Source organism: Watersipora subatra, chromosome 3 (genome assembly GCF_963576615.1).
Source record: "Watersipora subatra chromosome 3, tzWatSuba1.1, whole genome shotgun sequence".
In the NCBI taxonomy this organism is placed as follows: domain Eukaryota; kingdom Metazoa; phylum Bryozoa; class Gymnolaemata; order Cheilostomatida; family Watersiporidae; genus Watersipora; species Watersipora subatra.
In genome coordinates, this window is record NC_088710.1 from 66603676 (window position 1) to 66617593 (window position 13918).

At 35.1% G+C, this 13918-nt stretch overlaps 1 protein-coding gene across 1 annotated transcript; it reads left to right on the forward strand.

Annotated features, from left to right (window-relative positions):
* The first annotated feature begins 242 nt into the window (after nucleotides 1-242).
* On the forward strand, nucleotides 243-11972 carry LOC137390902 (MAM and LDL-receptor class A domain-containing protein 1-like). Its single transcript, XM_068077218.1, has 17 exons — nucleotides 243-474; nucleotides 3279-3440; nucleotides 3584-3724; nucleotides 3921-4212; nucleotides 4523-4700; nucleotides 5098-5238; nucleotides 6069-6354; nucleotides 6721-6894; nucleotides 8518-8730; nucleotides 9318-9601; nucleotides 9719-9806; nucleotides 9947-10120; nucleotides 10253-10508; nucleotides 10695-10801; nucleotides 11123-11271; nucleotides 11428-11562; nucleotides 11784-11972. The coding sequence occupies exons 1-17, from the start codon at nucleotides 243-245 to the stop codon at nucleotides 11970-11972; spliced, it is 3201 nt and encodes a 1066-aa protein (XP_067933319.1).
* The last annotated feature ends 1946 nt before the right edge of the window (nucleotides 11973-13918 follow it).

Consider the following 13918-nt stretch of genomic DNA (forward strand, 5'->3'; position numbering starts at 1 on the left):
ACTCACTCGTAACTTTCTTTTATTTGCTCCACTGTTCTCCCTCAGTTAATGTAAGGCCAGTTGATTGGCTGGTATTTCCAGTCCTCTAGCTGATGATGACTACAGTACTAGATCACTTATAAAATGTATAATTAAGTGATAGAAGTATATGCACTACAACATACAATGTAACAACTAATCTATTATAATAACTATATTCAGTGTCTGCTGTAGTCTTTCCCTCAGCTATTAATGTCTATAGTATGCCCATTTGTATTCAGCTTGAGACATCCACAAGCACTCCAGTTGTACAAGTTAAATCCTCATGCATAGACACACTGACAACTGACTTTTGCCTCAAGTTTGGGGATGCTGCCTGTTTTGATGCCTATATATCTTTTTGCCAAAAAACCTGTCGAGTTTGCCAACAGGAAGTATCAATGAGCCGATCTCGTCTAACCTATGCACTTGACACTGCAGCAGACACGCCTCAAGGTTAGTGTGAAGCCAGCAGAGTGCATATCACAGCTGTTAAGTCTAATAGATTGCTAACATATCAAAGAGGTTATGGTAGAGAAGACGGTTTTGTTTCTACCATGTAAATGCTAACCTCATCATATCTTCAGATGTTTGTATTGTTTTATGCACCGGAACTAATACATAAAGTGATGAGCTGCAACTGCAAAGTATTACTGACAATTTATGTTAAAAATCGAGACCAAAATATATTTTATTCATTTATGCGCAGAAATAAATTTTTACTCAAAGCTGTATATTTATTGTATTCATTTTGTATTTATTCTCCTGGTCCAGAGTTTTGAATAAACTTTTGATCTCGCCGACCGTGCCTACTAGTTTCTGTAGAGATAAATGGCCAGCCATGTTCTTTAAATAGTAATAAGTTCCTCTTTCTTTTCTCCACCTTTCTTCATCATGACATTCAAGAACTGACTTCGCGATCAACTTTTTGCTTGCTTCAGATTCCTGCAAAAGCATAAGTCAATACAACGCAAGTTAAACTGCAGAGAAGATGGGAATGAGTGTCTTTCAATTCCGTCCTGAACAGTATTTGTTGTAGTACACCAAATGAAACCGCTCACTTCACCCTCACTACTCACTTCTATAAAATATAACAGTTCATCAAGATCATCTAATGTTACACTCCAAAACTCTCCTGGCCTTCACCACTTTTATAGCTAGAGCCACCTTTTACTAATAACATGTTAATTTGTATTTTCATTTCTATCTTTTTCAAAATGTGAAGTATAAATAAATTGATAATTTCGTAGTTTAAATTAACACCTAGGTGAAAATGATTGTATGTTTGAGTGTTTTATATGCTTACACTTGTACTATCAAATATTTGAAATCAAGTTGGACAATTAAAACCTATTTCTATCGTCACACAAGGTTTAGTCATGCAAAAAGGCATCTCATTCTTTAGACCGGTACACACTATATGCGAGTACATTGAGTAGTATGTTAACATCGCACCAAATCCTCCAGGGTATAATTTGTCTTTGTTATACTGGATGGCACACAATATCTTCAGTTTGATAAGTGAGAGAATCGCATCACTTGTCTTACATGTACCAACATTGTTACCAGCATTGTTACTGTTAAAAAACTATTAGTGTCAAAAAATTGGTCGGTGACACGATCGGCATTAAAGCATTAGTATTAAAAGTTGATGTTTTAAAATATCATTTACCTCTGAAGGATAAGCTATTTTGGACAATTCAAATCAAGTCTAAGGCAACACCTCCTTGATTCATTGTGTTCCAGTGGTCATTGTGTTTTTTCTCATATGATTAATAAACTAATCACTAATCAGTGCCTAGCTAGCTATACTACTGCCAATGTGGGTCCTCATTGCACCTTTTTTTGTTTGTATTTCTAACTGTTATGTACAGTTAGAAATACAAACAAAAGAAATAACCATGTACTTTTTCAGTGAAAAAAGCTATTAAACAAACTACAATGTAACAAGAGTTAATCAGAAATGTACTCAAAGAAATAGCTTTAATTATATGAAGAGCACTGATCCCTAACAATAATATTAATCTGTAAAAAGTATTTGTTACAATTGACTTTGTAAATCAATATTTTAATGACAAAATATGAGGTAAGTTAAACATATGTGAAAGCTAAATTATAAGAAAAGCAGGATCAGTAAACAGACTCATGTCACGTGACTTTTTGCAAAAGTGACATCATTTCCTTCATGAAACTCTCTGATTAAAGAGGTGAGATGAAGTTTTAAACTATGCGATTTGTGTTATGTTTATGATAACAAACCATCATGAATCCTATAGACTTTGTGCACACCGGTATGATAATACTAGTATTAAAATACTTTACTACTAAATAAACAAAAATGATTATACTTTATCTATGTAGCTTTTTATTCTAGCATTACTTTATTACTAGCTATACTATCACTATACTGTAGCGTTATTTTAGCGTTCAACTTACCCTAAAGCTGGCTTGAAGCCAGAGAAGTGGTCAGATAATCTAAAAGAGTTTGACCTTTTGGATTACCTCAGCAAAGGTCAGATAATCCAAAAGATCAAACCCTTATAAACCTTTTGGATTATTTGACCTTCATTATTGCATTAATTTGAATTTTATTTGAATGAACTGTATGACTTGTCAGTAATGGCTACTAGTTGTTACTTGAATGAATAATTTCTTAGCAATGTACTCTAGTTTTATGTAGATGATTGGTACGCTCTTGCATTTTAGATTAGCATTTTTCATAGCACTTCATAGCATTTTTCATGCTATGAAGTGCAGTGTGTATTTTTTATGTTTAGTAAACGTATATCAATAACCAAAATAGATCTTTTGCATAAAGATGAGATGGTGACAGCAACTAGACAAATCTTCAGACAAGGACAGTTAGCTGATCAAGTATTGGTTCCCAATTCTACAACTGATCTGAAAACAAGACATTAACGAATATATATTATACAGTGAACTGCTCATTTGAAACTGAATGTCTCGGATGGTCTAATACCAAAACCAAAGACAAATTTGATTGGAAAGTGATAAGCAAAGAGACCCCTACAAAATACACTGGACCAAGTTTTGACCATACCCTTCATAGTAACGCAGGTAATCGGTTGTTAACACTATAAACAAGTAGTATAGTCAAAAGGAAGATGAGGTGATAATTTAAAGGGGATATTTCGTTAGGTTTCCATCAGCTAATCCCCAAATCATTTGTTCTTGTGTTAGCGGTTTGTGTGAAAAAAGGTTTCTTTAACCTTAATATTTATAAATTGTTTGCTGTGTAGGAAAGTATCTGTACTTGGAGACAAGTTCTCCGAGAGTTTCAGGAGACAATGCTCTCTATGTTAGCACAAGCCTCTCAGCAACCAATGGAAGCTGCCTCTCTTTCTGGTACCACATGAACGGCTCTAACATTGGTCAACTCAACTTGTATTTGAGAAAAACAGGTGAGTGCTTTCTGAATACAGTATTTGTTTTCTGTGACATGTGTTATTTCTTTTGTTGCAACAGACTATTGTAATTTGCTGTTGTCACATGACTTTTCCAGGATCTGCTGATGCTTTGATATGGAGGCTGTCTGGAAATTAAGGTAGTAAATGGCTTCAGAGTAAAGTTGGTATCAAGTCAGCAACTCCGTACTCAGTTGTCATAGAAGGTGTGAGAGGCAACGGAATACAGGGAGATATAGCAATTGATGATATAACATTCTCCAGCACAGCTTTCTGCACCTGTGAGTTACACTCGCCCTCAACTTGCTTGCTTAACTGTTGATATTTATACAGTACTTGTTAAGTTCTGTGATAAACAGATATAGCTTCAAATTAATTTTGTTTAGCTAGATAAATAACGTTGAATATTTGTTAGCAGATACCTTTTATTTATGAAAATAATAAAACTTATGATAAAGCATCAATATTTCTACACAGCCATAGCTGGAGGTGCCACTCCCTCTACAACCATTGAGTCTCCTAGACCAACCACTCTAACGACTGCCTCTAAAATTGATTGTAACTTTGACTCTGGTCTATGTGGTTGGATACAATTAAAAGGAGATCAGTTTGACTGGACACGCCAGAATAACCCGACATCTACAGGAGGCACAGGTCCCGGGAAAGATCACACAAGTGGTAGCGGCTACTACCTCTATATTGAGACTTCCTCACCTAGAAGTAACAATGACAAAGCACAGCTACAGTCTCCGATAATAGCCAAACAGAAGTAAGCCGGAGTAACATATCATAGACATATAACACAGAAGTATAGTATAGAGTTATGGCATAGAAAAACAGAAGTTTATAATAAATAGATGACAATAGAGCATGGCAATTGGAATTCAAACTATAACTAATGTAGAAGCTAATTTTATGCAAAACTAGTAGTAGTAACATGTAATACTAACTGTAACATGTGTTCTCTTAAGTGTATTAGAGAGAGAAATGTGATAAAGATGTGTAATAGTACAGCTCAAGAACTAGCAGCTAGAGAATAGTTCAGTTTGACTAACTATCAGTGTTCTGTTGTTCTCTAGAGCTGGACAGTACTGCTTTTCTTTCTGGTACCACATGTGGGGCCAACACATAGAGACCCTCAACGTATATGCTCAAAGACAAGGCTCAAATGGTAAACCTGTTTGGACTAGAAATGGTAACCAGGGTAACGCTTGGAAACTAGCTGAAGTTGCCATTGATGCTACTTCAGATTTTAAGGTGAGTCTGAAGATTCTGTTGATTTGAGATGTCAGTGTTCCAAAAGACTGAGATTACACCAGACATCTATAACTTCTTAGCAGCCTGTATATGACATGAACCAGAGTATCATAGCTGCTATCAAGCGACTACACTATTTACCTAATCTTCGTAATAATCTTTTATATTGATTTTATTTTTTGGTTGAAGGCTACCAAACATTTTTGTTATTACAGAAAGTTTTGTGTATACAATGTCTCTGAAGTTCAGCATAAGGAGATACTAGTTGAAAAGGTTTTACACTGTGAACACCTGTTTAGTTGTGTCACTAATTACGGGCAAGAGTAGAAGTTATGTATCAGGAACTAGTGAACTCATGAGTGAGGAATAACTGATTATGTTCAATATCTACTTATAGATTGTAATAGAAGGAGTAAGGGGAGCGAGCTATGCGGGTGACATTGCTATTGATGACTTTTCCCTCAGTCCTGGTTCATGTAAACCTGCCAACGCAGATGCTTGTGGATTCGAGAGTCCGAATCTCTGTGGATGGACTCAAGTGAGTTTATTTTGTTCTCTCATCACAAAGAATAACTTGAAAGATTATGATATAAAAGGTGCTGAAATTGTTCAGTTAGAAAAAAAGTAATGTTTTATTCAGAAAGTATCAGAGAAACCATAACGCCCATAATAGATGACTCCAAATGTTTTTACAATTTATAATACGCTAGTTGAATGACCAGCGTTGCTCAGGTAATAAAAAGCAACGCCAGGCTACTACTTCTATCACTATTATTACTACTATCACTGCTACTAGTACTGCTACCAACACAGCTTTTACCAATACTACTATTACTACTGCTACTACCACTACTACTAGTACTACTACTACCACTGCCACTACCACTGCTATCACAGCTGCTACTAGTACTACTACTGACTGTCTACCAGCTAGACTCACTGTCATGAAGTCCATGACTCACTGACAAGCATCTGTACTCACCGCCATAGGGTTCATGCTGCCTTCAATTACCAGCTGTTTACATGGGCTCACATTGTGATTGGTCAGATTATTAGGCAATAAGCCTACATCATTTCTTTATTTATTTTTTTGCAACAGTAAATAAATTTTGAACAAATGAAAAAAAAACAGTGAAGAAAGATGAGCTCAACGTAGCACCTTTACGATTACACGATGGGAAAGTTGACATGGCATTCACCATACAATACTCTGGGCTGTAGAAGGCTGTCAGAAAATAATGTTTTTCAAGAAAATGCAATTTGGTACATGGTATCAAGTTGAAATTTTGTGATGGAAGACATTCCTGTTGCTGGTTCAAAGTTATTATAAGAAAGCTTTAGTTTGCTTATTCAATCTTCATGTTACAGATGAAAAATGACAACTTTGATTGGTCACTACAATCGGGGTTAACAAGTTCCTCCAACACCGGGCCAAGCAAGGACCACTCTACGCAGACTGGTAAAGGCTTCTATCTTTATACTGAAACGAGTAAGACCAACAATGGCTGGAAGGCTGCTCTTCTTTCCCCTAAATTCTCATACAGAACCGACAAGTGTGCGAGTCTCTGGTACCACATGTATGGAAACGACATTGGAACTCTCCAGATTTACCTTGTCATTGGCAAAACATCTAAACTTCTCTGGAGCTCTAGCGGTAGGCAGTCGTGTATACTCTGAGCCAAGTGTTTGGTACTCAGTCAAACCGTAATAAGATATAAATACGAGGCAGACCTTTCAGAATATATTTCATGTTCGAATACATGTATATAATCATTAGTACAAAGGAGAAAAAGTTGTAATTAGGAGAATACTGTCTATCAACATCTGTTGAATCTGTGAAGTCTGTAAAACTTGCATCACTCTTGTAGGTTGTTAATAATAATCATTAAAACTTAAATGTTAGAAAATAAATATTTTGTTATACATAAACTACCAGAGATCCTTATTTCTTTGTATGATGCTTATTATTATAAGTCAGAAATCTGTACACGACTGAAGATAGATGGGTTATTTCTTACAGGCAACAAAGGTGACAAGTGGTTGCTGACAAGGATGAATATACCTTCTCCAGCGGCTGATTGGAATTTGAAAGTAGTTGCCACAGTTGGCTCTGGTTATCATGGAGACATGGTTATTGATGACTTCTCTCTGACTGATGGACTCTGCAGTGGCACACAGCTCACTAATAGCACGGGTGTGTATATACTCCTAGTCCATACTCATGTGTATATAGTCCTAGTCTACACGCATGTGTATATACTCCTAGTCTATACTCATGTGTATATACTCCTAGTTTATACTCATGTGTATATACTCCTAGTTTATACTCATGTGTATATACTCCTAGTCTATACTCATATGTATATACTCCTAGTCTATACACATGTGTATATACTCCTAGTCTATACTCATATGTATATACTCCTAGTCTATACTCATGTGTATATACTCCTAGTCTATACTCATGTGTATATACTCCTAGTCTATACACATATGTATATACTCCTAGTCTATACTCATATGTATATACTCCTAGTCTATACACATGTGTATATACTCCTAGTCTATACTCATATGTATATACTCCTAGTCTATACTCATGTGTATATACTCCTAGTCTATACTCATGTGTATATACTCCTAATCTATACTCATGTGTATATACTCCTAGTCTATACTCATGTGTATATACTCCTAGTCTATACTCATGTGTATATACTCCTAGTCTATACTCATGTGTATATACTCCTAGTCTATACTCATGTGTATATACTCCTAATCTATACTCATGTGTATATACTCCTAGTCTATACTCATATGTATATACTCCTAGTCTATACACATGTGTATATACTCCTAGTCTATACTCATATGTATATACTCCTAGTCTATACTCATGTGTATATACTCCTAGTCTATACTCATGTGTATATACTCCTAGTCTATACACATATGTATATACTCCTAGTCTATACTCATATGTATATACTCCTAGTCTATACACATGTGTATATACTCCTAGTCTATACTCATATGTATATACTCCTAGTCTATACTCATGTGTATATACTCCTAGTCTATACTCATGTGTATATACTCCTAGTCTATACTCATGTGTATATACTCCTAGTCTATACTCATGTGTATATACTCCTAATCTATACTCATGTGTATATACTCCTAGTCTATACTCATGTGTATATACTCCTAGTCTATACTCATGTGTATATACTCCTAGTCTATACTCATGTGTATATACTCCTAGTCTATACTCATGTGTATATACTCCTAGTCTATACTCATGTGTATATACTCCTAATCTATACTCATGTGTATATACTCCTAGTCTATACTCATGTGTATATACTCCTAGTCTATACTCATGTGTATATACTCCTAGTCTATACTCATGTGTATATACTCCTAGTCTATACTCATGTTTATATACTCCTAGTCTATATTCATGTGTATATACCCCTTATAAATACTAATATGTACAGTGTATATACTACTATGTATATACTATTCATCTATGTATACTAATATGTATATACTCCTTATGTATACTAATATGTATATCTTCATTATCCTTTTGTACACCCTGAGGTATATTTAGATTGTGTGAATATAAACCTGGCTCAGAGTTACTGTAGTATATAACATAGTAGTAATACATAGTTCAGTGAGAGTTTTATATATCTAATCAAGCGTCCGAACTCTGACACTTGGAGCTAATGTTAATAATCTGTATATTATTCCATTTTAACTGAGCTTCAGCAGTAACCACAACTAATGGGGGCATACAACTACATTTTAGTCACACCGAGCAACGTTGCCATAACAACAACTACTTCCAAACCTCCAACAACAACACCTAGTAAGGCGCCAACTACAATAATTGCTTCAACTGCTTCACCATTTGGTAACATCAACTGTAACTTTGACAAGGGCCTGTGTGGTTGGGTACAGGATCTTAAAGATAAATTTAATTGGAAGTCTCTCAATAAACCTACATCTACATCTAGGACAGGTATGTAATGATTTGAGATACTTTTGGTACCACTATGCATTATAGTGATGTGTAGTGTTATAACTTACTGTATGTAGTACTAAAGCATACTGTATGCATTATTATAGCATACTGTATTTTGTGCTATAGGATATTGTATGCTGTACTATAGCATACTGTATGTTGTAATATAGACTACTGCATATAGCACTTTAGCAGCCTGAATGAAGTATTATAATATGTTATATGCAATATATATATATATATATATATATATATATATATATATATATATATATATATATATATATATATATATATATATATATATATATATATATATATATATATATATATATATATATATATATATATATATATATATATATATATATATATATATATATATGTATATAGTTATGGTATATAACTATAATATACTGAATGCTAACTTCCAGATTTTTCTGCTGCTATGAAATTTTGGATGCTATGCTACCGTGTACCATACTTGAGGGTGATATATATATATCACAAGTTTCTACAATATGTAGTCTTTCTAGGTACCCCATATAGTACTGTGAGGTATGCATCGAACCAACTTGTTGTAGGACCAACTTCTGACCACACTTCAGGCAAAGGAAAGTACCTCTACATAGAGACAAGTTCACCAAGAAAGAGAAACGATAGAGCTACTTTAAACTACCAGTTCCCTAAACCCATTAGCACAGGATGTTTCTCTATGTACCACCACATGTATGGGTCTAATGTGGGCACACTGCAAGTGACAGGTAGAGATGCCACTGGAAAACTCGCAACACTCTGGAGAAAATCACGGACTCAGGGCAACAAATGGCTCAAGATGTCAATATCCATCACTAAAAACATTAGCATGGTCTGTCCACATTTATAGGAAATGTTTTTGGCTTTATTGTGTAACAAAGATTAGGGTGTTAAAAGCTTTCATGTATACTCTATCTCCTCTGATGTTGTATTCTTGTACATTTTCTAGATCGCCATAAATGGAATCGTAGGATCTGGAATCAGAGGAGATATTGCTATTGATGATATCATGTTCTCACCCACACCGTGTGAACAAGGTACTGTGTCACAGTTTCTCTTTGAATCACATTATAAACATAAGCTATCAATTCACAAACTCCCATCTTTTAGTACCATTATAGGTATTCTATTGTGTAAGTATAAATACATCATAATTTGTTGCACAATGTATTTGTAGCGGTGAGTGGGCAACTCAAAGACGTTACCAAACTCTCGTGTGGATTTGACTCTTCATTCTGTGGATGGAAAGCCATCTCTTCTATACAAGGACAGCAAACGTTTATGTTGACAAGTCCTTCATCTTCTCCTCCTCAAGGACCAGATGTCGATTTCAATACTGGCACAAAAAATGGTAATATTCAATTTTATTCTGATTCAAAAGAATTGATACAACTAAATTGTCTTCAGACCACCTTGAGATATTTTGTAGTACAGGAGTAAAAAAAAGCAAACTGTGCTAAGTGAGCAATATATTTTTTTGTAGGAAAGTACCTCGGTCTTCCGGCAAACAAAGGGACAAAGACTTACTCAGCCAAACTCATATCACCCGTTGTAACTAAACCTAAGGGAGCGATATGCTTGACCTTTGCTTACTCTATCCTAAGCAAGTCTCCATCAAGTGCTGATTTGTTGTCTATTGGCTGGCAGAGAAATAATAGTACAACATCTCCTTCCAGCGTTGCATCCGGTTTTGGATTCTATACTCCAAACAAATGGCGCCTTGTGCAATACACTATAAAGTATGTCACAATTCTTTTACATTGCTAGTTACCTCAATACACCATAAAGTATGTCACAATTCTTTTACATTGCTAGTTACCTCAATACACCATAAAGTATGTCACAATTTTTCCCCTTTGTCTGTTAGCTCAAATTTGATTTTTTTTAGATTCCACATGTAAAATACAATACTTTGAATCTTGTAGTGCCATGGATGACTTTATGATATCCATAGAAGCTGTGAAAAAAGTTGGAACACCTTATTTGGCTATTGATGCCATTAATGTAAAGCCGGGATCGTGTCCAGCAGCTGGTAGCAATGATTTTGAAAACGGTTTTAACACATTTTTAAATTTGCAAAAAGCTGGTGAAGATAACTTTTCTTGGGTAATTAGAAAAGGAAATACTCCGAGGGGCACTGGACCCAGCAAAGATCATACCATGAACAGTGTAGCAGGTGATTGTCATCTGATATTAGTGTTTATAATGCGAAACTTAGCTTCGGCTCCAATCAAGTCAATTCATTTAGATCTACCATCAAGAGCTTCTAATCTAGTCCTGAAAATATAACATCAATGTGATTGGCTAGCTCAAAACTCTGACTATGGTGAATCTGCAATTTTAATTTTTCTAGGTTCGTATGCTTATATCGAGTCAAGTTCTGCAACAGTAAGTGGAGATAATGCCATTCTCCTTACACCAATGGCTGATGATAAGATATCGACTTCCCAGTGTCTCCAGTTTTGGTACCACATGTATGGTATAAACGTTGGCTCACTCAAGGTTTGTTTGACCAATGTGGTGTGATATTCCACACCATTCAATCAGCATAACATTTTATTTTGTCTTGCATTTGACTTAAGTTCTTGGTAAACCAAAGCATACTTAAATTATGACTAACATATGGCATCAGTCAACAGCGATGATAATTTTTCTCAGGTGATATTCAGTATAGAGAGTTCTGCCGGCAGCTATCAGATGTCAGATTCGATTGTTTGGTCTCTTTCAAGTTCACAGTCAAACAAGTGGATGAGCGCTTCTATACCGTTCAACAGCAAGAGTCGTGTGTACCAGGTGAGGACATTAAATCTTACATGACACACTCACAGATGATCAGGGTTTTTCACCATCATTTGGTATTGTCATAAATGATGGAATGCAACTCAGCTCTCACTCACTGTACCATAAATACATACAAGTACTAGTACTGACTCAATGTACCTCATCATAGTTTCATTGAGAATTACTTATCCTTAAAATTCTTTATTCAGCTGTTTTGCTTTTGTTTTGTTCAGTTTAAGTTTCAAGGAATTGTGGGAAATGGAGCTGCCGGAGACATCGCTATAGATGATGTGGCTATTAGACTCTGGACATGTTCACTCAAGCCAGTGTTAGCTGATCCCAATCTGGGCTCTAGTACAACTATAGTCAGCACTTCTCCAACTCTGTCTCCTTCTACATCTTCTACAGCTCCTTTCAGTTAGTTTTTGATTCAGTGATAGCCAGAGTTACTGTCAGCATACTGGTCTTCTGTTGAACATGGAAAAATAGATTTCAAAATAGAGAGAAGACCTATTGACTTTCTAAATTTTCTTATAAGCTTTTTGTTCTTTGGCTGAGTTCTATTGACTGTGCCTGTAGATCAGTGTTGTATATCTAATACCAACTACCTGTAAATCAGTGTTGTATATCTAATACCAACTACCTGTAAATCAGTGTTGTATATCTAATATCAACTACCTGTAGATCAGTGTTGTATATCTAATATCAACTACCTGTAGATCAGTGTTGTATATTTAATACCAACTACCTGTAGATCAGTGTTGTATATCTATTACCAACTACTTGTAGATCAGTGTTGTATATCTATTACCAACTACCTGTAGATCAGTGTTGTATATCTAATACCAACTACCTGTAGATCAGTGTTGTATATCTAATACCAACTACCTGTAAATCAGTGTTGTATATCTAATACCAACTACCTGTAAATCAGTGTTGTATATCTAATACCAACTACCTGTAAATCAGTGTGGTATATCTAATACCAACTACCTGTAGATCAGTGTTGTATATTTAATACCAAACGCCTGTAGATCAGTGTTGTATATTTAATACCAACTACCTGTAGATCAGTGTTGTATATCTAATATCAACTACCTGTAGATCAGTGTTGTATATCTAATACCAACTACCTGCAGATCAGTGTTGTATATCTAATACCAACTACCTGTAGATCAGTGTTGTATATCTAATATCAACTACCTGTAGATCAGTGTTGTATATCTAATACCAACTACCTGTAGATCAGTGTTGTATATCTAATACCAACTACCTGTAGATCAGTGTTGTATATCTAATACCAACTACCTGCAGATCAGTGTTGTATATCTAATATCAACTACCTGTAGATCAGTGTTGTATATCTAATATCAACTACCTGTAGATCAGTGTTGTATATCTAATACCAACTACCTGTAGATCAGTGTTGTATATCTAATACCAACTACCTGCAGATCAGTGTTGTATATCTAATATCAACTACCTGTAGATCAGTGTTGTATATCTAATATCAACTACCTGTAGATCAGTGTTGTATATCTAATACCAACTACCTGCAGATCAGTGTTGTAAATCTAATACCAACTACCTGTAAATCAGTGTGGTATATCTAATACCAACTACCTGTAGATCAGTGTTGTATATCTAATACCAACTACCTGTAGATCAGTGTTAGATATCTAATATCAACTACCTGTAGATCAGTGTTGTATATCTAATATCAACTACCTGCAGATCAGTGTTGTATATCTAATACCAAACACCTGTAGATCAGTGTTGTATATCTAATACCAACTACCTGTAGATCAGTGTTAGATATATAATACCAAACGCCTGTAGATCAGTGTTGTATATCTAATACCAACTACCTGCAGATCAGTGTTGTATATCTAATACCAAACACCTGTAGATCAGTGTTGTATATCTAATACCAACTACCTGCAGATCAGTGTTGTATATCTAATACCAACTACCTGTAGATCAGTGTTGTATATCTAATATCAACTACCTGTAGATCAGTGTTGTATATCTAATACCAACTACCTGTAGATCAGTGTTGTAAATCTAATACCAACTACCTGTAGATCATTGTTGTATATCTAATACCAAATACCTGTAAATCAGTGTTGTATATCTAATACCAACTACCTGTAGATCATTGTTGTATATCTAATACCAACTACCTGTAGATCAGTGTTAGATATCTAATATCAACTACCTGTAGATCAGTGTTGTATATCTAATATCAACTACCTGCAGATCAGTGTTGTATATCTAATACCAAACACCTGTAGATCAGTGTTGTATATCTAATATCAACTACCTGTAGATCAGTGTTGTATATCTAATATCAACTACCTGCAGATCA

Bases quoted from the DNA above. Each gene is read 5' to 3' on its own strand.
- LOC137390902 (XM_068077218.1), top strand. From the start codon at position 243: ATGCCCATTTGTATTCAGCTTGAGACATCCACAAGCACTCCAGTTGTA. The intron at 475-3,278 runs GTTAGTGTGAAG...TTTGCTGTGTAG, and splicing joins TGCAGCAGACACGCCTCAAG to GAAAGTATCTGTACTTGGAG. The intron at 6,895-8,517 runs GTGTGTATATAC...ACTACATTTTAG, and splicing joins ACAGCTCACTAATAGCACGG to TCACACCGAGCAACGTTGCC.